This window comes from Papio anubis, chromosome 5 (genome assembly GCF_008728515.1).
Source record: "Papio anubis isolate 15944 chromosome 5, Panubis1.0, whole genome shotgun sequence".
Lineage (NCBI taxonomy): Eukaryota > Metazoa > Chordata > Mammalia > Primates > Cercopithecidae > Papio > Papio anubis.
The window spans coordinates 169,909,734-169,936,657 of record NC_044980.1 but is presented as its reverse complement, the minus strand read 5'-3'; the positions used below and the strand labels follow the sequence as shown (position 1 = coordinate 169,936,657).

The window sequence follows — 26,924 nt, the reverse complement described above, 5'->3', positions numbered from 1 at the left end:
ACCCAGAGATAATATCAATGATTGCACTGATGCTTTGCAAGTAAATCGTTTTAAATCTTTTGTTTCCTGAAGGCCGATATTCATAAAAATTGTCCCAAGATTAAGTAGCTGATGGTCTCAAGAAATAAGCAAGTAAATCTCCCCGCTAATCACAGCAGTCTCAACTTGTTTTTTTTTTTTTTCCAAATAGAGTCAAGGTCTCACTGTATTTCCCAGGTTGGTCTCGAAATCCTGTTCTCAAATGATCCTCCCACCTTAGCCTCCGAAAGAGCTGAGTGGCATGAGCCACAACACCCAGCCAGCAGTCTCAATTTTTTTCTTTTAAAACAGAGTCTCACTCTGTCACCTGGCTGGAGTACAGCGGCATGATTTCGGCTCACTGCAACCTCTGCCTCAAGGGTTCAAGTGATTCTTGTGCCTCTGCCTGATTAGCTGGAATTACAGGCGCACGCCACCACACTCAGCTAATTTTTATATTGTTAGTAGAGATGAGGTTTCACCATGTTGGCCAGGCTGGTCTCGAACTCTCAACCTCAATTTATCTTCCCACCTCGGCCTCCCAAAGTGTTGGGATTACAGGAATGAGCCACGGCACCTGGTCAGTCTCAACTTTTATAGGGCAGTATCTAAGTTCCTTCAGATCATATATTGACTTGATATTGTGCTCTCTGGTTTTACAAGTTTACTTAACGATGAAACAATTATATACCTGATTGGACATCTACAGCATAGGATGTGATGATCTTTTAAAAAGACCATATTGACAGTTGGAATACATGCCTTGCCTCATTATTAGGATAAGGCTGTACTTTTCCTCCAAGATTCCTTATGGCCATCAGCCATTTCAGTAGAATAGTATTCTTAAGAAAACTCAAGGGAAAGAGGGACGTGGCCTCTGGTGTGAAAAGTAGCTTCTCTGTAGAAGGTGAAAAGATCAGGAACTGAGTATTACCTCTAAGCTTGGAATCTCTTTTGACGAGTCATCATTTTTCACTTTTTTACACTGCATCTTGGCTGCAGCATGCCTCTGTCGTTTTCGCTTCCTTGGTCTGTCAAATATCTTGGAAGTGCCTATGACAGGAAAATAGGTGTTATTTGCTGGCTAATAACACACATGTCCAAAATCTCTTATCTTACTGATAGAATAAAAACCAACCTTAAAACTCATTGAATTCTCTAGCTTTGTGGATTAGGAAAACGGGGGAAATAAGAATTGAGACTAACTCATGATGACATAACTAGATGGGAAATGGCTACATATATGTAACTTCTCCCTCATATAGATTAATAATAAGTGTACAGGTTATCACAGAAATTTTTAATTATATGATTGAAATGACAAATCTTGTAGTTCCTCAAAGGAATTAAATCCTATAGATGAAAGAGAAATGCTTTTTACTAGTCATGAAAAGATAGCACTCCCTAGACTTCGAGGTTGGAGACAATAATATAAATCACTATATGATTTATGGATTAAGGGCCAGGCACTGTGGCTCAAGCCTGTAATCCCAGCACTTTGGGAGGCTGAGGTCGGCAGATCACATGAGGTCAGGAGATCCAGACCATCCTGGCCAACATGGTGAAATCCTGTCTCTACTAAAAATACAAAATTAGCCAGGCATGGTGGTGCATGCCTGTAATCTCACTCAGAAGGCTGAGGCAGGAGAATCACTTGAAACCAGGAGGTAGAGGTTGCAGTGAGCCGAGATCGCGCTACTGCACTCCAGCCTGGATAACAAGAGCGAAACTCCATCTCAAAAAAAAAAAAAAAAAAAAAAGAAGAAAAAAAAGGATTAAGATGGAGAGTTGAGGCCGGGCACAGTGGCTCATGCCTGTAATCCCAGCACTTTGGGAAGCCGAGGCAGGAGGATCATGAGGTCAGGAGATCGAGACCATCCTGGCCAACACAGTGAAACCCCATCTCTACTAAAATTACAAAACAAATTAGCCAGGTGTAGTGGAATGCACTTGTAGTCCCAGCTACTCAGGAGGCTGAGGCAGGAAAATCGCTTGAACCCGGGAGGCGGAGACTACAGTGAGCCAAGATCACACCACTGTACTCCAGCCTGGGCGGCAGAGCCTGACTCTGTCTCAAACCAAAAAAAAAAAAAAAAAAAAAAAAACCAGAGAGAGAAATTCTTCTAGTCCCTCCTGCACTTTCCATTAAACACATTTCAACAGTGTTATAGAAACATCAAGGGGAATCTAAGAGATATTTCTTAAAACATTCTAGGATATTTATGCTAGTTAACAATATGAAAGGTGGAGTTTTGAAGACTGCCTCAATGAGCTTTTTTGACTGCCTGATTGAGTTGGAGAAGCTCTGCCATCAAAACTGCTTGCAGTCTAACACTAAAAGAAGAGATAGTATGATTACAACAGAAAGGTCTGAAATTCTCATAAGTTGGAACACTTACACAAAATTTATAATGGATAAAGTTCATGTTGTAGGTTTTATTTCAAAAATGAAATATAAAAATACAGGAAAAGAGCTGATGTTATTATTACTACTATTATTTTAAGAGACATGGTCTCTCACTGTTGCCCAGGCTACAGTGCCTGGTGTGAGCAACAGCTTACTGTCGCCACAACCTCTCGGGCTCAAGGGATCTTCCCACATCAGCTTAACAAGTAGCTGTGACTATAGAAATACACCACCATGCCTAGCTAATTTTTTTTTTAATTGTAGATAGAGACAGGGTCTCACTAAGTGCCAAGCCTGGTCTGGATGGAACACCTGGCCTCAAGTGTTATCTTATCTTGGCCTCCCAAAACACTGGAATTGCAGTTGTGGACCACCATGATCGGCCTGATATTATTTTGAAAGCAGCTTATTTTTAAATCTTACAAGCAAATTGAGCAACCTATGGGATTACAATTGCCACATGGCTAAAATAAGCTAACATATTGCTAGATTTACTTGTTAGAAAATTTAATAATCGTAGGCCACACGAAATATAATATTCCCATGATACTCTTTGCTCATCTTCACATTTCTTCTATAAAACAGGAATACTACAGATAATAACCTAACTCTCTGTAATGCTTTAGCAAGATTACAGGTAGCATTCCTACTAAAAGCCCTGGTAGATGTTCAATTTATGAATATTTTATCTGTTTGAGGAAGCAGATTTTGGGCAAACCAGTTTTAAAACTTGTACCTCACTGGTCTGGTTTACACATGTAACAATTTTTATGGTTAACAGACAAAGCTCTTCAAACTTACTACTGCATTACATTTTTTAAATCTCAAAAATACTCACCTCCACCAAAATCTTTTGAATAAGATGTGGCACAAGATTCAGTTATGCCATTCTCCAGGTGACCAGCTTCATAGCACTACAAATAAGTGAAAACAACACCATTTACAGAGGAATGAAAAAATAAACCCTTTATTTTATATGCCAAAGTCTGAATTGTCAGCTGCCACGGATATTGAATTTTGACTTGTTTTAGCAATTAAAAACATCAACATGACCATAGTAAAGGGCTGAACAGAAACTTCAGGGGGAAAGGAATCAGATTGAAAAACACTGGGCACAGTGGCTCACACCTGTAATACTAGCACTTTGGGAGGCTGGGGTGGATCACCTGAGGTTAGGAGTTCAAGACCAACCTGACCAACATGGAGAAACCCCGTCACTACTAAAAATACAAAATTAGTCGGGGTGGTGGCAGATGCCTGTAATCCCAGCTACTCAGGAGGCTGAGGCAGGAGAATTGCTTGAACTCGGGAGGCAGAGGTTGCGGTGAGCCAAGATTGCACCATTGCACTCCAGCCTGGGCAACAAAAACGAGACGCCGTCTTTAAAAAAAAAATGTTCCAACAGACCTGTGAACACCACATACTCCTTAAGAAAAAATAAAGACTTGCCAGAAATTTCCAACATATAGACTAGATACACAATGCTTTCCGTGACTGAAGTGGAAAAAGAGAAGGGGTATGTACAGGCTCAATTTTATGGCAGTCCACCCTGTTCTTAAAATCCATCTTCCTGGCTGAGTGCAGTGGCTCATGCCTGTAATCTCAGCACTTTCGGAGGCCGAGGAGAGCAGATCACCTGAGGTCAGGAATTTGAATCCAGCCTGGCCAACCACGGCCAACATGGTGAAACCCCATTTCTACTAAAAATACAAAATTTAGCTAGGTACAGTGGCTGGCACACGCCCGTAATCCCAGCTACTAGGGAGGCTGAGGCAGGAGAATTGTTTGAATCCAGGAGGCGGAGGTTGCCCTGAGCCAAGATCGCGCCACTGTACTACAGCCTGGGAGACAGAGCAAGTCTCAAAAAAAAAAAAAAAAAAAAGAAGAAGAAGAAAAATAATCCATCTTCCTACAATTGTATTCACAGCTATTAGATTTGACACAGACCTGTTTACTTGGTGAACTGTATATTAAACAGTTCTAAAATACTGAATGGCATGCCAACCTAAAATGACTTCAGATCAATCCAAATTAAAGCAACATTAAAACTCAAAACAAATACTCAACATCAGGAGTCTAATCAAGAGCCAAACATTTTATTCACCCACTACTAATACTTGTATGAATCAGTTCCATCCCAAGCAAATGTCTTTTCCTACAAGAATGATAATATTCTTCATCATAACTGTAAAACAACATTTAGTGGTTACAAAAAGTCAGTATAATAAAGGCCATTCTGGTCATGCGTGGTGGCTCACGCCTGTAATCCCAGCACTTTGGGAAGCTGAGGCAGGCAGATCACCTGAGGTTGGGAGTTCGAGACCAGTCTGACTACTACGGAGAAACCCCGTCTCTACTAAAAATATAAAAAATTAGCTGAGCATAGAGGCACATCCCTGTAATCCCAGCTACTGGGGAGGCTGGGGTAGGAGAATTGCTTGAACCTGGGAGGCGAAGGTTGCAGTGAGCAGAGAATGCACTCCAGCTGGGACAACAAGAGTGAAACTTTGTCTCAAATAAATAAATAAATAATAAAGGCCATTCTTGCTGTAGAGTTCCTAATGTTCGGGACTTAAACAAGATAAAATACAGTTGTGAATTTCTGAATGCTCATTTTATCATATTAATAAACCATAAGACTGCAATTCTCCTCATGTTCTGTATATATCAGAAGTCTAACCATGTCAAGTAAAATGAATGGGCAAATGTTAGGTATCCAATTTAACAAAACGAGACTCCTAGACAAATCCACAAAATACATTTCCATAATTTTTTTTTAAAATAGCAATCATTTTATTTAGATAACAAATTAGTTCACTGTTTAACAGTTACCCAAAAGCTGTGGAACAAAATAATTACAATGCTCCCCAAACTACAGTCAGAGAATAATGCAGGAAATATTCTCATTTCTATTATGATCAATTTTATAACTTAAAATAAAATTAACAGCACGCACACAAACACACATGCACACACACACAACAATCATACCATATGAATAAAAATCAAACTGTTCTGTTTAGAATGAAAAAGACCAAAGAACTTCTTAGAGGATATGACTAAGATGCTAGTAACTTACTTTGTGTATATAGTCTAGTGTGGATATACATTAAGCCAGAGTACCCTTAAAGCACTACCAGAACAGATCATTTCTCATTCTGTTTGACATACTGATTAATACACCTGTGACATACGGATTAATCCACCTGCAGACAGTGTGGTGGTGTGCCTGGTAAACTAAAATGGAACTGAATCATGGCTTTAGCCTTATGACAAAATATACCTCAGAGTAACCAGGACTTCAACAATGAAGTAGGCCAGGTCAGATGGCAGGATAGACTCCCAAACAGACAAGAGGACACTTTTCTCCAGAGTTTAGTGTTAGCCATAACCAATAATTCTGATTTTCTCTTGCTCTGGTCCCAAATTTAATGGCAACCCCCCTCCCCAAAAGTAAAAATTCAACAGTGACAAAGAGTTATTAAGTATAATTAATACTTCAAAGACACTGGGAATCTGAGAGAGGGTGAGGATAAATATCAGGGAATTTTTTTTTTTTTTTTTGAGAGAGAGAGTGAGTCTTGCTCTGCCACCTAGGCTGGAGTGCAGTGGCGTGACCTCAGCTCACTGCCACCTCTGCCTCCCAGGTTCCAGCAGTTCTCCTGTCTCAGCTTCCCGAATAGCTGGGATTACAGGCAGGTACCACGACGCCTATATATATATATATATATTTTTTTTTTTTGTATTATTAGTAGAGACAGGGTTTCACGATGTTGGCCAGGCTGGTCTCCAACTCCTGACCTCAAGGGATCTGCCCGCCTTGGCCTCCCAAAGTGCTGGGATTACAGACATGAGCCACTGTGCCCAGCCATCACACTAGATTTCTTAAATAAAACACAAAACGTATTCATCACATAAAAAAAAAATTGAAACTCTGTCTCTACCAAAAAAAAAAAATACAAAAAATTAACTGGGGAGCCTGGGAGGCAGAGATTACAGTGAGCCAAAATTATGCTGCTGCACTCCAGCCTGGGTGACAGAATCAGACCCTGTCTCAAAAAAAAAAACAAAACAAAAGGGCTACGACGACACGGCAATAGGATACAGAAGACTAGTGGTGCTTGAGATAGTAGTTTAGTAGAAAACAGGATTTGAACCCAGAAAAGAAATCATAACAAACACAAACTTAATCTTCAATGCATTTAAAAAATTTTTTCACTTGGAAAGGAAACATGAAACCAGTTTATATACATACATGATCACACAACTGCAAAACAGTCTTTCATGTAGGAACTCTCAGATCATGTATGCCTGCTGACACACTAATTTCTATATGTATGTACATCGATGTTATAACTACTACTCAAAATGTCCTTTTTAACATTCCTCATTTCCTGAGTTTCTTTCTTTTAGAACTTACAAAAATAACATACCTTTTTAGAAAGGCCAAGGTCCCCCTTCTTGGGCATAAATCCAGGGTCTAAATCATTGGATTCAAGAAGTTTCTTAGTTGGTTTTCTTTGACGTTTACTTTCATAATTTCCTGAAATGCATGTATCTTTACATTAGATGGTTTAGAAACTGGGCATAAGTTAATTTTTAAAAAATCTGTATACCACAAAAAATGAATCTCAATGTTTTTGATGTTTTCCCCATCATCTTATAGGAAGAGGCAGGAGGGTAATTTACTTATTATAAAATATTAGTAAACAAAACAAGTAAATAGTTCTCAATGCAAGCACAAACTAATGTGAGGGATGTGTGTGTGGTGACTTTAAATCACAAAATAACTAAGGGAGAAATCAAAAGGACAGAATTCTCTTTATAGCAACCAATTGTTGGTGAGGACAAAATAAGAAGTGGAGTGAAACAGAGCTTGGATAATGGTCATAAATGGACCATGATTACAGTTCCTGCTCTGCCCCTAAGTAAATAAAATTCAGTAGGTAAAAGATAATTCATAGGATCACTGAAGAATTATATAAAAGAGCTGACTTCATAGAGTTTGGCACGTAGTAGGTACTGAAATAATAACTATCTTTACTATTCTTTCAAAAATCTTTTTTATTATACCCAACTAGTTTAAGCACAATTGGAATCGTTTCTTTAAGTAGTAACATCAAAAGCTACTGTTGATAATGTTAAAAAGTTACATCTAAATGTAAAGGGGTACAGAAAAGAGGATTCTTCCCATTCCTTGACTGACTATAATATTCAATAGTTACGAGGTGAATTAGAGACAATATGTTTAGATCCAACTCTCCCCAGGTGATATATAAAGAATCATCAAGTGAGAAGTAACTGGTAATTAACTTCTAATGAACTGGTAATTACAATGTTGTCAGGTATATCATATTATACATTAATACATTATGATCTCCATTTTACAAATGAGGAAACAAGTTCAGAGATTAAACAACTTCCCAAGTAACACAAGGATTGGTGGAGCCAGCACTTGAAGCATAATGCTTTTTCCACTAATGTGCAGTGCCCCTCTTGAAGCCCTGTTATCCTGGTTGTTAATATACACAGTGGCTGATCAACAATCATGAAGAGCAACACTGGAGCCAGGAGCATATTTATTAAAAATACATCTTGATAGCGTGCCACAATTCATGGTTAGTAACTATATCTAATTAGCCATCATTTAAGTATTTCCCAGGACAAAGGGGAGTAGTTTATTGTATACAGATAAAATGTTGGCTTTACATCAAAACATACTAAAATCTCCTGCTTCCTCTAATCATATCTGCTCAAATACTGAGACCCCAACCCCACCTTACCTGGCGTTTTAACTAGCAATTCCTCAGACTCAAGGGCAGGCCGTGGAGAGACTTCCGGAGCCACAGGCACAGACAAGGTCAGCTGCGGCAACTCAGCATGTCCACCTCCAAGTTCTGACTGAGCCAAGGGGCCCTCCAAAAACGGAGCCTCCCTTTCAAGAACTGGAGGCTCTTCTTTGGTTGAAATCAAAGAATTCTCGTCCACCTGCTTGTTCTGAGCACTAGATCGACCTCGGGCTAGAAGGCTTTCCTCTTCACAGCGGGAACTTACCTAAGAACAAAAAATAAAAATAGAGTCCACAGGCCAAAACTGTTGTAATTTAAGTGTCAAAAAGAATAACGCACTTTAAAAGGAATGAAATTCTGACAAAGGCTACAAAAAGTAGATGAACCTTGAAGACATTATGTATTCTAAGGGAAATTACTTAGACACAAAGAACAAAAATCATATGATTTCAAGTATATGAGGTATCTAGAATAAGAAAATTCTTAAGACAGAAAATAGAATGGCAATTGCCAGGGGCTGAGCAGAAAAGGGAGTTACTGGTTAGGGGGTATTGACTTTTAGCTTGGAAAAATGAAAAAAAGTATGGAGATGGATGGTGGAGATGGTTGCACAACAATGTAACTGTGCTTCATGCCACTGAACTGTACACTTAAAAATGGATAGGCCAGGCGGGGTGGCTCACGCCTGTAATCCCAGCACTTTGGGAGGCCGAGGCGGGCGAATCATGAGGTCAAGAGATTGAGACCATCCTGGCGAACACGGTGAAACCCCGTCTCTACTAAAAATGCAAAAAAAATTAGCCCGGCGTGGTGGCGGGCGACTGTAGTCCCAGCTTCTAGGGAGGCTGAGACAGGAGAATGGCGTGAACTCCGGAGGCGGTGGAGCTTGCAATGAGCGGAGATCGCGCCACTGCACTCCAGCCTGGGCGACAGAGCGAGACTCCGTCTCAAAAAAATAAAAAATTAAAAAATAAATAAACAAATAAAAAAGAATAAAATAAAATTTGTGTTATATATATATATAAATCAAAATTAAATGAAGTTGACTGAGACACTGAAGCTATAATATTGATAAGTCCACAACAGTAATTCAAAAGCAGGGGGAAAAGACTGCTCTAATGTCTCCAATTAAAACAACTACTAATGAACTCTTTAATGTTACAACTGGTAATTAATGGGGAAGAAAGAAGCACTTATTCTGCCTTTCAAGTATTTCAGGACAATAATAGAGTCCAGTTAATGAAAGAGACTATCAGTTAATAAAAATAGAGAAAGTAATAAAATCTGAAAGTCTTCATTTTGTAACCTCTAATGATATTATTGATATAGGTAAAGATCTTCAACTGGGGTTTTCAAAAAAACCATCAGGGAAGCTGGGCATGGTGGCTCACACCTGTAATCCCGACACTCTGGGAGGTTGAGCCAGAAAGATCACTGGAGCTCAGGAATTCGAGATCAGCCAGGGCAACATAGTGGGACACCGCCTCTACAAAAAAATTGTTGTTAAAAATTAGCCAGGTGTGGTAGTGTGCACCTGTGGTCCCAACTACTCAGGAGGCTGAGATGGAAGGACTGCTTAAACCCAGGAGGTCAAGGCTGTAGTGAACCGTGTTTATGCATCTCTGCACTCCAGCTTGGGCAAGATGCTGTCTCAAAATTTTTTTTTTTTTTTTTTTTTTTTTGAGACAGTCTTGCTCTGTCGGCCGGGCTGGAATGCAGTGGCCGGATCTCAGCTCACTGCAAGCTCCGCCTCCCGGGTTTACGCCATTCTCCCGCCTCAGCCTCCCAAGTAGCTGGGACTACAGGTGCCCGCCACCTCGCCCGGCTAGTTTTTTGTATTTTTTTTAGTAGAGACGGAGTTTCACCATGTTAGCCAGGATGGTCTCGATCTCCTGACCAAGTGATCTGCCCGTCTCGGCCTCCCAAAGTGCTGGGATTACAGGCTTGAGCCACCGCGCCAGGCCGCTGTCTCAATTTTAAAAAAGAAAGAACAAACTGTCAGGGAATGGCTGATGGGAATAAAACATTCCTTTTTTTAACCCTCTAGTATGCAATTCTATATTACACATCATCATCTCTGATATAGTCTAGCTAAAAATGTTCAACTTCAATCTATCAAACTGATGGGTTCTATCTTCCCCTTTACAGAGAACAGGAGATAGAGAAAACAATCTAACTGACACCTATGAGGAAGCAATTACACAAATACAGAAAGTAGATAACTTTACATGTCACTCTCTTATAGACATGATCATGATCGTGAAAAAAGGGATTATTCTGAATTCAAAGTGATTTGAGAACCATAACAACCAGTTACAATGAGCAGTCCTAGACTGAGTCCTGGTATGAATAATCCAAAGGTAAAGGTTAGGGGATAACTGGTGAAATTTGAAAGACAGTTGATGTCAGATAAACAGATCTTATATAAGATGTAAATATGTTAAACTGATTATAAAGGAAAATGCTCTTTTTTTTTTTTTTTTTGAGACGGAGTCTCGTTCTATCACCCAGGCTGGGGTACAGTGGCCTGATCTCGGCTCACTGCAAGCTCCACCTCCCGGGTTCACGCCATTCTCCTGCCTCAGGCTTCCGAGCAGCTTGGGACCACAGGTGCCTGCCACCATGCCCAGCTAATTTTTTGTATTTTTTTAGTAGAGACGGGGTTTCACCATATTAGCCAGTATGGTCTCGATCTCCTGACCTTGTGATCTGCCCACCTCAGCCTCCCAAAGTGCTGGGATTATAGGCGTGAGCCGCCGTGCCTGGCAAATGCTCCATTTTTAAACTACATATTAAACTATGTAGGGGTAGAATGTCAAAATGTCTCTTAAATACTGCATTTTTTAAAAACTGAATTAAAAAATAAGACAAATAAGATATATTTACTTTTGAAATTAGGGTCAGACTATATATATTTCACTTTATATCCTATATATTTACTTAAGATTAAATCATAACAATATTCCTAAGTCATTAAATACTCTTTGAAGGCAAAGAGGGAAAAATATATAAAGAAATACAATATGTAGACTCATTTATATATTTCCTGAATAACCACTAAATCCTAAGTACTGTGCTAGAAGCTAAGAATAAAAAACAAGATCCCAGTTAAACAAATTATTGTTTCATGAAGGTAAAGTATGACACTGAAGATAAAATTGCAGTTTCCTAAGGACCAGTGAAAGTTTGCCGAAATTTTGCAACATACCTTGTGCACCTGCTCCTGTACCTTCTTTTGTTTTTTCTTAGGAGCAAATATCTGATCATATTCTTCTGTATATTCCAAAAGCCACTTGCTTGGCTTCCTAAGGCGTTTCTTCTCTGACCGTACAGCTAAAAGATGATAAACACATTCAATATTAATCAAAAAGCTTCAGGAAAACCCACTGTTTTTATGAGACCATCTGATACTCCCAAAAGTAACCAGACGGCAAACCACATAGTAAAATAGACTATGGCTTAAGATGCAAAAGGTACAAAATGGCTTATGTTTTCTCATATGCAAAAGGAGCTAGGGGAGACAAAAGGGCTTGTGTTACCTTATATACGTATATTACAGAATATATGTGGCCCATCCAATATTGAGGAAAAGGTTAAATTTAAAGCCAGGTCTTATGGTCACTGACACCTGTACATATAAAGCCAATATATACCAAAAAAAAAAAAAAAAAGAAATAGCATCTAGAACAGGTTAACGGGTAGAATACATCTTGAGTTACAGGTTAAGTATGCTTTATCTGAAATGCTTGGGATCTGAAGTGATTCAGAATTTTTCTTATTTTGGAATATTTGCATATATATAGTAAGTTATCTTGGGGATGGGACCCAAGTTGAAACACCAAATTCATTTATGTATTATATACATCTTTTATACACACAGCCTGAAGGTAATTTTACAAAATATTTATTTTCTGCATTATACAAAGTTTGTGTACAGTGAACCATAAGAAAGCAAAAGTGTCATTATCTCAGCCACCCATGTGGAATAGCTGTGGTTGTTTGGCATTACCATCATTACTGCCTCTGAATTTATATGCTACTGACAGGCAAACATTTTCTTACACTTATTCACACATAAGTACTTAACAGTAAAAATATGACATGCCATTAATACAGTGAGAAAGTAATGTGTTCAGGGTAGCTGAGCAGCACAGGAGCATCACTAGAATACTTGTATCAGCTCATAAAAAACAGTAATTACAACGTCAGGCTTTGTGTCTCCATCTATGATGCTGTGTTTTGATTAAAAGGTTACTGTATACTGTTTTGTTTTATAAGGTAAGAAGAAACATCATCAGCAGCAGTTGAGAAGCCAGGAAGTCCTCTAGGAATAAAGAGGCATTCTGTGGGATGGCTTTTTAAAATGTTTCCTCTAAAGTCATCTGTCTCATTGACAAGTATTGTCTAGAAAGATCTCATTTTATTCATTTATTTACTTTTTGAGACGGGGTCTCGCTCTGTCACCCAGGCAGAGGTGCAGTGGCGTGATCTCAGCTCACTACAACCTTCACCTCCCAGGATCAAGCAACTCTCCTGCCTCAGCCTCCTGAGTAGTTAGGATTACAGGCGCCTGCCACCACATCCGGCTAATTTTGTATTTTTAGTAAAGACAGCGTTTCACCATGTTGGCCAGGCTGTTCTCGAACTCCTGACCTCAAGTGATCTGCCCGCCTTGGACTCCCAAAGTGCTGGGATTACAGGCGTGAGACACTGCACCCGGCCCAAGGCTCTGATTTTATAAACTGACATGATTTCTTTTTCTGTTATGAACGAACACTGCTCTGGTCCTTCAATAAGCCCATCACATACATTAACCATGTTATCTATAGGTACTTTTTCTGCAGTGTTAATGTCATCTTCATTATCACAATCACCCTGATTCAGATCTATCACCATGGTTGAACAAAGAAACTGGAGCCTCTCTGTCAATATTAAAAGCTTTCTTGTTATCCACTTCTTCCAGCTTACTGACAAACTGAAGGTATACTTTTTACATATGTAAGCATGTTACATATTTTTCTCACTTTACTGAAGAAGGTCATCAAAATCACCACCTTGTTCATTATCATCAGTGAACACAGTTGAAGGTCAGAAGTTGTGCCAGGCATGCACAGCTGTACCTTTAGTCACTGTGTTCCAGGCACTGACAACAGCATATATGGCATCCTTCACTCCTTTTGAAACCCTTTCACACGCATACATCTATTCACAGCTGCCAGCGTATTGTTCAAGAAAGCATTTTTATATTTACTCTTCATCAATCTAGGGATTCCCTGGTCATATGGCAGTGAAGTCACACTTCAGGGAAAGCACGTGGCATAAACATTATTTTTGATAAAACTTCAGCTGCAGGATGAGCCGAAGAGTTTTCAAGGAGGAACAGTCATCATCCAGTCCAGCTTCCCTGAAATAAGCACCAACTACTGCTACAAAATGTTTGTGGAACCAATCAGAAAAGATGTCCCTAGATATCCATGCCTTTCTGTTAGCATAATAACGAACTGGTAAGAAATTCATGCCTGTGGGTCAGGTGTGGTGGCTCAGGAGTTCAAGACCAGCCTGGCCAATGTGGTGAAAGCCTGTCTCCACTTAAAAAGAAAAAAAATTAGCCGGGCATGGTGGCTCACGTCTATAATGCAAGCTACTCCAGATGCTGAGGCACAAGAATCACTTGAACCCGGGAGGCAGAGGTTGCAGTGAGCCAAGATCTAGCCACTGCACTCCAAGCTGGGTGACAGAGCCAAACTTTAAAAAAAAAAAAATTCATGCCTTGGGACTCAGTGCAGTGGCTCACGCCTATAATCATAGCACTTAGGGAAGCCAATGCAGGAAGATCACTTGAGCCCAGGAGCTCAATACCAGCCTAGTTAACATAGTGAGACCCCATCTCTACTAAAAATAAAAAAAAATTAGCCAAGCATAGTAGCACATAGCTGTAATCCCAGCCACCAGGGAGGAATGCTTGAGTCTGGAAGATCAAGGATACTGTGAGCCGTAATTGAGCACTGCACTTAAGCCTGGACAACAGAGCGAGACTATCTCCAAAAAAAGAAAATAAAATAAATTCACGCCTTGAAATCACTAAGAGTAAGAACACAAGCTTTTGCCTATCATAGCAAGTTTACACTTACACATGCCTGCTTAATTAGCACATCCCAGCACAGTTATTCTGTCCTAGTCATCCTGAATTCCTGTAGGGGCTATCTCATCAGCTGCAGGCAGTGTCCTTCTGGGACAGTAACACCAAAACAGTGATGTTTTTCGCTAGCATTATTATATACTGGTTCTAGTGGCAGATTTTCATCAACAATAACCTCAGCAAAGTCACCAATGAATCTCTGCTGCTTCAAGATCAGCAGATGCTTTATCACCACAAATCTCTCTCTCTCTCTCTCTCTTTTTTTTTTTTTAAGACAGAGTTTTTTGCTCTTGTTGCCCAGGCTGGAGTGCAATGACATGATCTCGGCTCACTGCAACCTCCGTCTCCCGGGTTCAACTGATTCTCCTGCCTCACCCTCCCAAGTAACTGGGATCATGGGCACATGCCACCACGCCCAGCTAATCTTTATATTTTTAGTAGAGATGGGGTTTCACCACATGGGCCAAGCTGGTCTCAAACTCCAGACCTCACGTGATCTGCCTGCTTCGGCCTCCCAAAGTGCTGGGATTATAGGCATAGGCCACCATTCCTGGCCCTATCACCACAAATGTTTAAAAGGTCAATACCATGATTTTTCAGAAATTTCTGCAACCAGCCTGTTGAATATTCACAGTTCCTTTCAATTTTCAGTTCATCATGATATATCTTTATTTCATGATTAGTACACAGTAAGTTGCATGTGTTCACTGCACTGCTGATAGATCCACTCTCAATACACAATGGAGATCTTCATTATTAGTTTCATGTAGTGTTTTTCTATATTTCATTAACTTTTGTTAATCACCTTCAGCACAGAACATCAACAGTTATCCTCCTGTTTCTTCATATCATACATGGTGGTCATTCTAATACCATACTCTTCTGTAAGATGTTTCACACTTACACCACTGTCTAGTTTCTCCAAGAGCCTGACTTACTTTCTGCACAATACATAAATTCTTCCTCTTTTCTTATTATTCTTATCCATGGGGATATCTTCAGGCTTTCTGAAAAGTTCAACAAAATCTTTATACCACAAAACAGGAAAAAAAATTGTTTTAAATTTAAAAACACAATGAATAATGCAAGGAGGCTTTTGCCCCATGTGGGTTATTTTGGAAAACTTTCTGTTGGTGCATCCAGCCTGCATGTGTGCCATTTTATCACCTTTTACGGGTATAATTGCATGGGAAAATCCGGCCATGAACGTAAAAGATACATCTAAGCTGAAGGGGGCTGGAAGGATAGTTTTTCCCTGGGGGACGTTGAATAAACTGTGCTGTGTGTTCCTGTGTTCTGACTGACGCATTGCATGAGGTCAACTGTGGAATTTTCCACTTGTGGCATTATGTCAATTTTGGAGCATTTTGGATTTTCGGATTAGGAATGCTCAACCTGCATTTTAAACAACATATCGGCCGGGCGCGGTGGCTCAAGCCTGTAATCCCAGCACTTTGGGAGGCGGAGACGGGCGGATTACGAGGTCAGGAGATCGAGACCATCCGGGCTAACACGGTGAAACCCCGTCTCTACTAAAAAATACAAAAAACTAGCCGGGCGGGTGGCGGGCGCCTGTAGTCCCAGCTACTCGGGAGGCTGAGGCGGGAGAATGGCGTAAACCCGGGAGGCGGAGCTTGCAGTGAGCTGAGATCCGGTCACTGCACTCCAGCCTGGGGGACAGAGCGAAACTCCGTCTCAAAAAAAAAACAAAAACAAAAACAAAAACAAAAAACTAGCCAGCCGAGGTGGCGGGCGCCTGTAGTCCCAGCTACCCGGGAGGCTGAGGCAGGAGAATGGCGTAAATTCGGGAGGGGGAGCTTGCAGTGAGCTGAGATCCGGCCACTGCACTCCAGCCCGGGTAACAGAGCGAGACTCCGTCTCAGAAAAAAAAAACAAAAGCAAAAACAAAAAAACAATATATCTATGGATTATGTAGAATATCAGAATAACATTTCAACAGAATATTATATAATTGACACTACCATATAAATTTCAAAACCACTTTACAAACAATTCATCAATTTAGTATCATATGGTTGTATTTATTGTCTCATGCTAAAAAACTGAGAACTATACATCTAAACAGAATTATCAAAAAACATAAAAGGCATGGGAGGCCAAGATAAGCAGATGGTTTGAGTCCAGGAGTTCAAGAACAGCCTGGGCAACAAAGTGAGACCATGCCTCTACTAAACATAAAACAATAGCTGCCTGTGATGGCACACACCTGTGGTCCCAACTACATGGGAGACTGAAGCAGGAGGATGGCTTCACCCAGGAGATAGGGGCTGCAGTAAGCCAAGATAGTGCCACCGCACTCAAGCCTGAATGACACAGTGAAACCCTATCTGTAAATATAAAATAATAATACATATAATTAATTATATGTAATTACCCAAATAACACAAAAGTGTATGTCATATACACAAAAGGCAGGAGAATAAGATTTAATATATATGCAATTGCTTTATGGATCGAAAGAAAAGAAAAAAATTGAAAGATTAAAAATGGAATCTTCGGTACATCCTTTAAAAAAATCTTGTCACGGGTCGGGCGCAGTGGCTCATGCCTGTAATCCCAGCACTTTGGGAGGCCGAGGCGGGTGAATCACCTGAGGTCAGGAGTTCAAGACCAGCCTGGCCAACATGGAAAAATCCCGTCTCTACTAAAAATAAGTGGCACACGCCTGTAGTCCCAGCTACTCAGGAGGGTGAGGCAAGAGAATTGCTTGAACCCGGAAGGTGGAGGCTGTAGTGAGTTGAGATTGCACCACCGAATTTTAGCCTCTGTCTCAAAAAATAATCATCTTGTCGTGTTTTATGATCAAAATATCAAAGCATACATTTTTCTTCAAAGTAATGGTGAAAACAGCTAGGCAAAGTGGCCCACGCCTGTAATCCAAGTACTTTCGAAGGGACAGGCAGGAGGATTACTTGAACCCAGGAGAGTTCAACACAAGCCTGGGGAACATGGTGAGACCTCATCCTTACAAAAAGTTAAAATATTAGCTAGGCGTGGTGGCACGTGCCTGTAGTCCCAGCTATTTGGGAGGTTGAGGCGGGAGGATCGCTTGAACTCAGGAGTTCGAGGCTGCAATGAGCTAGGATTGTGCCACTGCACTCCAGCCTGGACAACAGAACAAAACCCTGTCTCAAAGTGGGGGCAGGGTGGTGACTTACACAAACCCATCAAATTAGTTAATTATTGAGGTGGCAAGGTCATAATTCCATCCCAAAGTTTCTCAAAACTCCCCACGAACACTCTTCATTAAAACAGGTCCCTATGCTATCATATCATGCCCCTTTTCCCCCTCCATCACTACCCACCTCACACAAATTGGATCTCAATCCTAGACAGTCTCCCTCCTTTGTCTTCTTCTTGGCATGTTCCATAGGCTAAGTCTTGTTGCGTTTCCTTTTTTTGAGACAGAGTCTTGCCTTGTCGCCCAGGTTGAAGTGCAATGATGTGATCTCGGCTCACTGCAACCTCCACCTCATGGGTTCAAGTGATTCTTGTGCCTCAGTCTCCCGAGTAGCTGGGACTACAGGTACATGCCACCATGCCTGGCTAATTTTTTGTATTTTTTAGTAGACAGACAGGGTTTCATCATGTTGGCCCAGCTGGTCTCAAACTCCTGACCTCAGGTGATCTGCTCCCCTCAGCCTCCCAAAGTGCTGGGATTATAGGCTTGAACCACCATGCCCGGCCACGTTTCCTCTTATAATTGCTGTTTCCACTCTACCTTTGGGGTTTGCTTCTCTCATAGAGTAACTTCTCAGACTAGGCTTCAATCCTCCAGTTCTCTATTTCCTTGCAGCTCACAATGAAACCAGCAGATAGCATAAAACACTGGAAATTAAAGTGAGAAATTCTGTACTGGATACATCTACTAGGTGACAGAGACCTTATGGCTCATAAAACCTAAAATATTTACTATCTGGGCCGGGCGCAGTGGCTCACGCCTGTAATCCCAGCACTTTGGGAGGCCGAGGCGGGCAGATCACAAGATCAGGAGATCGAGACCATCCTGGTTAACACAGTGAAACCCCGTCTCTACTAAAAATACAAAAAAATTAGCTGGGCATGGTGGCGGGCACCTGTAGTCCCAGCTACTCGGGAGGCTGAGGCAGGAGAATGGCATGAACCCGGGAGGTGGAGCTTGCAGTGAGCCGACATTGCTCCACTGCACTCCAGAATGGGCGACAGAGCAAGACTCCATCTCAAAAAAATAAATAAATAAATAAAATAAAAATAAAAATAAAAATAATTTACTATCTGGCACTTCAATAAAAGTCTACCAATTCTTTCCCTAAATAAAAAATAGAGTAATATACTCAGGCTGAGACAAGAGTATCACTTGAACCCAGGAGGCAGAGGTTGCAGTGAGCTGAGACAGCGCTATTGCACTCCAGCCTGGGCAACAGAGTGAGACTTTGTCTAAAAAATAAAAATAAATAAAAAATAAATAGAGTAACATATTGTAAGTGAAACAGCTTGGTGACAACTGAATGAATTTAAAAAAGATGCTTCCTGGGTGGGATGCAGTGGCTCATGCCTGTAATCTCAGCACTTTGGGAGGTTGAAGCAGGCAGATTACTTGAAGTCGAGAGTTTGAGACCAGCCTGGCCAACATGGTGAAGCCCCGTCTCTACTAAAAATACAAAAACTAGCCAGGCGTGGTGGTGCATACCTGTAGTCGCAGATACTCAAGAGGCTAAGGCAGAAGAATCACTTGAACCTGGGAGGTCGAGGTTGCAGTGAGCCTAGATCGTGCCACTGCACTCCAGCCTGGGTGACTGAGCAACACTCCATCTCAAAAAAATAAAAAAATATATAAAAAGAGGCTTCCTGGCTGTTGCTAGGTTTCCCCTCTTTCTTTCTTGCCTCAGCTACCCCGCCAATTCCCTACCTATGTTCTCTCCCAGTTACAGCACTTTTCAGTTAGAAAAGCATGGAGAATTCACCTACTGTTATTACTACAAAGGAGCAATGTGAGGCAAAAAAGTAAGTGATTTGCCAAGCTAAGATAAAGAATATACCAGGAACAAAGGAGGAATATGGCCTTTTGGATACTGGAAGAAAATATCAAAATCCATAAAACTGCACAAGTCAATGGAGAGAGGAGTAACTATGCAAACCTTAATACAGGATATGTAGCAAATATCAAACAAAGCAAGAGCCAAATCACACTACCCCTAAGGTTCTCAGCAAATACGCCCTAATTTCTACCACACAACCAGTATGTCATGCCTACTATACAACTACAAAATGTCATTGTATTGTGAAGAAAGAGATAAATGACAAATACTGGATGAGTATAGCAATAGCCGTAGACCTCAGAGTATACACTATCAACTAAAATGATAAAACAGCCAAAAAGTTGAAACAGCCCAAATGTTAATCAATGAATGAATGAATGAATAAATAAAATTAGGCATATACCTACAGTGGAATACTATTTAGCAAAAAAGGGGACAAATTACAGATGGTAGGTTTTTGTTTTCTGTTTTTTTGAAATCTCAAAAATATACCAAATGAGAAGAACAAGACACAAAAGATCACATATTGCATGACTCCATTAATATTAAATGTCCAGGGAAAAGGCAAATCTACAGAGACAGTCAACTAATGGTTCTCTAGGGCTAGTGGTAGGAATAGGGATTAACTATATACAGATTAAAAGGATCTTTACTGGGATGGCAGAAACACTCCAAAACAGATTTAAAGAGATGGCTGCATAACACATTAAATTTGCAAAATATTATTCGATTGTATACACAAAATGTATGAATTTTATGGTATATAAATTATACCTTGGATAAAGCTAATTTTAAAAAGTAAAATCTCTTCATCAAGACTGAACTACATACAGTTTTCTCCTTTTCATTAAAATGGTGAATTATTCCAAAGGACTAGAATACTAATAGCAACATCACTCCTCCAATACAGATTATTCGACCCTATTTATACCTCGACTTTCCTAGTTCTGGAACCTCAGAGAAAAAAGTTTAAAGAAACAAAAAAAAAGGCAAAAACCCCAAAATCATTCCTAATAGTGGCAATCTAGATCATTCAGCCTAGGCCGGGACTGGTGGCTCGCACCTGTAATCCCAGCACTTTGGGAGGACAAGGCAGGTGGATCACTTGAGGTCAGGAGTTGAGACCAATGTGGGGAAAAGAAAGAGAGATCAGCCTGTTACTGTGTCTATGTAGAAAGAGGTGGACATGGGAGACTCCATTTGGTTCTGTGTTTGGGATGCTGTTGATCTGTGACCCTGCCCCCAACCTTGTCCTTGCAGGAGACATATGCTGTGGTGACTCGGGGTTTGGTGGATTTTGGGCTGTGCAGGATGTGTCTTTGTTAAACAAGTGCCTGAAGGCAGCTTGCTGGTTAAAAATCCTGCCCGTCCTGGGCAATGGAACATCTCAGTGTAAAACTCGATTGTATGCTCTGTTTACTGAGAAAGGAGAAAACCGCCTTACGGCATAAGGTGGGACTTGCTGGCGGGACTTGCTGGTGCAATGCTGCTAAGAGGTTTGAGGAGATGTTTGCATATGCATATCAAGGCACAGCATTTTCCTTTGAACTTATTCATGTCACAGAGATCTTTGTCCATATGTCTTACTGCTAATTTTCTCCCTTCGATGATCCTATTGTCCTGCCACTCCCTTATCTTTAAGATGGTAAAGATAATTATCAATAAATACTAAGGGAACTCAGAGACCGGTGCCGGCGTGGGTCCTCTGTAAGCTGAGCACCGGTCCCCTGGGCCCACTTTTTCTTTCTCTATACTTTGTCTCTGTGTCTCATTTCTTTTCTCAAGTCTCTCGTTCCACCTAACAAGAAACGCCCACAGGTGTGGAGGGGCAGGCCACCCCTTCAGACCAGCCTAGCCAACATGGCAAAATCCCGTCTTTAATAAAAATACAAAAATTCGCTAGGCATGGTGGTGCATGTCTATAGTTGCAGCTACCATCTCGTAAGTCAAGATAATGCCACTGCACTCTCACCCATCCTGGGTGAGAGTTAAGACTCTTACTCAAAAAAAAAAAAAAAAAGACCAATGTTATCAATACACTATAATAAAAGTTATGTGAATATGCTCTCTCTCCCTCTCTGCCCCAAAATAACTGTATTGTACTGTACTCATTTTTGGACCTCGGTTGACTACAGGTAATTGATACTGTGAAAAATGAGTTTCTAGATAAAGGGAGACTACTGTGCAGAGGTAAGAGAAACATGTAAAACCATATAACAGGGCTGCATACAGCGTGACGCAAACTGAGAAAATCTACAGGATGAATCTTCCAAAAAAATAAATTACAAGGGAACTTTCTGCTTTTTTTTTTGGAGACACAGTTTTTCTCTTGTGGTCCAGGGTGGAGTGCAATGGCACAATCTTGGCTCACTGCAACCTCTGCCTCCTGGGTTTAAGAGATTCTCCTGCCTAACCCTCCGGAGTAGGTGGAATTACAGGCGTGATCCACTGTGCCGGGCCAAGCTTTCTGCTTTCTGTTGCGTGTTTTAGGTTATTTTAAAAATTAAAATATGAATATTTGCACTGGGTATATGGCTCACATCTGTCATGCTAGCACTTTGGGAGGCCAAGGCGGGTGGATCACCTGAGGTCAGGAGTTTGAGACCAGCCTGGCCAACATGGTGAAACCCTGTCTCTACTAAAAATACAAAAATCAGTCGGATGTGGTGGCACACACCTATAGCTACTCCGGAGGCTGAGGCAGGAGAATCGCTTGAACCCAGGAGGCGGAGGTTGCAGTGAGCCGAGATTGCATCACTGCACTCAAGCCTGGGTAACAGAGCTAGGCTCTGTCTAAAAATAATAATAATTACTATAATAATAATAATATTTAACTCATAAAAATCCAAAGTTAATCAAGATTGCTACCATCCTGCCAGAAAGTAAAGGAAACTAATTTCCATCTGCCTCCATACTAACTTATATTTTATTGTTGTGGTGTATTTTAATGCCATATATATTTAAGACCATAAGGCATTATTATTTTCATAGTCAACTGTTATTTAGATTTACTCAAATGTTTAGCACTTTGTTTATTCTGAATTCCTACTGAAAAAGGATGTATTGTAGAAAATTACAAACATCTACAAAACCAGTATAATAAACACCTAGACTCACTGATTACAAATTCATGGCCATTCTATTTTTATCTGTATCCCCGTCTTTCCACGTTATTTTGCAACATCTTATACTCCATATTTCATCCATATGTGTTTCATCATGTATCTCTAATAGGATATGTTAACATAACAGAATACCTCTAGTACATGCAATAGTATTTACTCAGTAAAAATATCCCTATACCCTGCCCTACAGTCATTATAAATTTGGCAGGATTCTGTAAAATAAGAAACCATTGGAAATTCCAAACAACCAAAGTAAATTAACCATGTGAAACATAGCTTCATTCATATCAAAACTATACATATGTAGCCCCTTAACAAAATTTCATACTTTACTCAAAAATTTTTTTAAATTACTAGATTGTGAGTGGGAATACAGACTTGAAAAAGGGGGTGATGGCCGGGCGCGGTGGCTCAAGCCTGTAATCCCAGCACTTTGGGAGGCCGAGACGGGCGGATCACGAGGTCAGGAGATTGAGACCATCCTGGCTAACATGGTGAAACCCCGTCTCTACTAAGAAATACAAAAACTAGCCGGGCGAGGTGGCGGGCGTCTGTAGTCCCAGCTACTCGGGAGGCTGAGGCAGGAGAATGGCGTGAACCCGGGAGGCGGAGCTTGCAGTGAGCTGAGATCCGGCCACTGCACTCTAGCCTGGGTGACAGAGCGAGACTCCGTCTCAAAAAAAAAAAAAAAAAAAAAGAAAAAGGAGGTGATTAGACTGGATGCTAAAAAAAAAAAAAAAAAAAAAAAAAAAAAAAAAGGAGGTGATTAAACTGGATGCTAAAAAAAAAAATTAACAGAATGCCAACCTGTACTTTTCCGTACTGTTAGCAGGAACTTATCAGTACAACAACTATGAAGTGAAATTTCAAATTGGAATACTACAAGATACTGCCAAATACAAACCACATCTCCAGATCTGCTCTGGAGAGCAGATCTGAGACACGGAGGGATAGGGTTGGGAGGAAAATTTTTACTGAATAGCTTCTTGCATCTTTTCAATACATACTCAAAACCAAACAAATTCAAAAACTGAAGTAAAAATAAAATTATATGAAAATATTTGAAATATTATCATGAACGAAAATTGTGAACTATTCTTAAGGAAAAGACAGTATCTGCTTTAACAGTAATATTCACATGTACATTAATAATGATTCACAGGAAAGGATTATTTCCAGCATCCATATGACCCTATTTACTAGCAAAGGTAGACCTATATAAAGGCAGTGAAAGTAAAGGATGTCAGGAAAAAGGGGAGAAATACGTAAGAAAGGCCGCAATTGGGTTATAACAAAGCACTACTTAAGAATCTACCTGTCACGCTCATTCTATGAGGCCAGTATTACTCTGAAAGCAGAACTAGACAAAGATAGCTGGGCATGGCAGCTCACACCTGTAATCCCAGCATTTTGGGAGGCTCTGCCTAGCTCACACCTGTAATCCCAGCATTTTGGGAGGCTCAAGCAGGCAGATCACTTAAGGTCAGGAGTTCAAGACCAGCCTGGCCAACATGGTGAAACCCTGTCTCTACTAAAAACACAAAAATTAGCTGGGTATGGTGGCGCGTGCCTGTAACCCCAGCTACTCGGGAGACTGAGACAGGAGAATCACTTGAACCCGGGAGGCAGAGGCTGCAGTGAGCCGAGATCGCACCACTGCATTCCAGCCTGGGCAACGAGAGCGAAACTCCATCTCAAAAAAAAAAAACAAAAACGAAAAACATCAACAACAAAAAGAACTAGACAAAGGTATCACACAAATAGGAAAGCTGTAGACCAATATCCCTTATGAGTATAGATTTTTAAATCTTCAGCAAAATACAAGCAAAACACATCCAACAACATTACGCAACACGACCAAGTAGGATTTACCCCAGGACTTCAAAGTTGTTTCAAATTACAAAAATCAATCAATATAATACATCATATGGATAGAATAAAGGGCGAAACACAAAACTGTCTTCTCAAAAGACACAAATAAGATCTTACAAATGTGACAAAATAGGTATAAAAGAGAACATTCTAAATATGAAAGGTAATATAATGAAACCACGGCTGACATCATAGTTCATGAAAAAGACTCAATTATTTCCTCCTAACATCAAAAACAAGACAAGGATGTCTGCTTTCTCCACTAGTATTCCACATCACACTGGAAGCTCTAGTCAGGGTAAGTAAACAAAGGGAGAAAAGGGCAACTGGATTAGAAAACATGCAGATTACACAGTCATGTACATAGAAAATCCAAAGGAATTCATAAAAAAAACTATTACTAACAAACAGTAATCAATAATTCTATTAAGTAACACGAGTTCAGCAAAGTTGCATGATAAAATATACAAAATGTTTGTATTTTCAAAAACATGCGATAAACAATTTGAGAATGTAATCAGAAAAACAAATTCATTTATAAAAGGACAAAGACTAAAATACTTAGGAATAAGTTTTTTTAAGTGCAGAATTTATACACTGAAAATTACAAAGTATCGTGGAAAGAAGTGAAAGACAAATCTAATTGGATGAAAAGTCATCTATTATTCATGGACTGGAAGACTTAATATTGCTAAGATGGCAACACTACGCAAACTACCCTACAGATTCAGCACAATCCCTATCAAAATCATAACTGGCTTTTTTGCAGAAACTTACAACCTTGTTCTAACATTAATATGAAACACCAAAGATGCAAAAGAGCCAAAATGATCTTGAAAAAGGATAAAGTTAAAAAACTTATACTTTCCAATTTCAGAGACATTTTTAGTAAAGATGAAGTTTCACCCTCTTGTTGGACAGGATGGTCTTGAACTCCTGATCTCAGGTCATCTGCCTGCCTTGGCCTCTCAAAATTCTGGAATTATAGGTGTGAGCCACCACTTCATTGAGAGCACAGAACCAATCTCTTACGTAGTTATGGCCAACTGACTATCAATAAGAATGCAAAGACCGGGCCGGGCGCGGTGGCTCAAGCCTGTAATCCCAGCACTTTGGGAGGCCGAGACGGGCGGATCACGAGGTCGGGAGATCGAGACCATCCTGGCTAACATGGTGAAACCCTGTCTCTACTAAAAAAAAAATACAAAAAACTAGCCGGGCGAGGTGGCGGGCGCCTGTAGTCCCAGCTACTCGGGAGGCTGAGGCAGGAGAATGGCGTGAACCCGGAAGGTGGAGCTTGCAGTGAGCTGAGATCCGGCCACTGCACTCCAGCCTGGGCGACAGAGCGAGACTCCGTCTCAAAAAAAAAAAAAAAAAAAAGAATGCAAAGACCATTAAACAGGTAAAGAATATTCTTTTCAGGCTGGGCGTGGTGGTGCTCTCATTTGGTTTTTTGGAGACAGAATCTTGCTCTGTCGCCCAGGCTGGAGTGCAGTCGCACGATATCAGCTCACTGCAACTTCCGCTTCCCTTGGCCTCCCAAAGTGCTGGGATTACAGGTGTGAGCCACCATGCCCAGCCACACAAGTCTTAACAAATTTAAGAAGACTGAAATCATACCAAGTATCTGTTCCAGTCACAATCAAGTGAAATCAAGTGAAACCAGAAATCAGTATCAGTACAAAAACTGAAAAATCCACCAATATGTGGAAATTAAACAACAAACTCTTGAACAATCAATGGAAAAAAGAAGAAATCACAAGGAAAATCAGAAAATACCTTTTGACAGGGCTGGGTGCGTTGGCTCACGCCTGTAATCCCAGCACTTTGGGAGGCTGAGACAGGAGGATCACAAGGTCAGGAAATCAAGACCATCCTGGCTAACATGGTGAAACCTCGTCTCTACTAAAAATACAAAAAATTAGCCGGGCGTGGTGGCACATGCCTGTAGTCCCAGCTACACGGGAGGCTGAGGCAGGAGAATCGCTTGAACCTGGGAGGTGGAGGTTGCAGTGAGCCAAGATCACGCCACTGCACTCCAGTCTGGGTGACAGAGCAAGACTCTGTTTTAAAAAAAAGACAGAGAGAAAAGAAAATATCTTGTGACAAATGAAAACAACATACCAGCCGGGTGCGGTGGCTCACGCCTGTAATCCCAGCACTTTGGGAGGTCAAGGTGGGTAGAACACGAGGTCAAGAGATGGAGATCATCCTGGCCAACATAGCGAAACCCGTCTCTACTAAAAATACAGAAACTAGCCGGGTGTGATGGCAGGCGCCTGTAATCCCAGCTACTGGGGAGGCTGAAGCAGGACAATCGGTTGAACCCGGGAGGCGGAGGTTGCACTGAGTGGAGATTGTGCCACCTCAATCCAGCCTGGCGACAGAGTGAGACTCCGTCTCAAAAACAAAACAAAACTAAACAAAAAAAATTATAGGATGCGCAAAAGCACTACTAAAAGAGAAGGCTGTATCAGTAAATGCCAACATTGAAAAACAAGAAAGATTTCAACTCAACAACCTAAATTTACACCT

The 26,924-nt window shown here is 40.7% G+C and overlaps 1 protein-coding gene across 20 annotated transcripts in view; it reads right to left on the bottom strand.

Moving 5' to 3' along the window:
* NSD1 (nuclear receptor binding SET domain protein 1) overlaps positions 1–26,924 on the bottom strand; it is a 174,034-nt gene that overhangs the window by 54,395 nt on the left and 92,715 nt on the right. For all 20 annotated transcript variants that reach the window (XM_021939986.2, XM_021939996.2, XM_021940002.2 and 17 more), the window contains 5 exons: positions 11,423–11,547; positions 8,209–8,479; positions 6,859–6,968; positions 3,264–3,339; positions 953–1,071 (listed from right to left, as the gene is read on the bottom strand). In XM_021939986.2, coding sequence (XP_021795678.2) covers positions 953–1,071; positions 3,264–3,339; positions 6,859–6,968; positions 8,209–8,479; positions 11,423–11,547 — 701 coding nt within the window. The remainder of the gene's footprint in view (positions 1–952; positions 1,072–3,263; positions 3,340–6,858; positions 6,969–8,208; positions 8,480–11,422; positions 11,548–26,924) is intronic.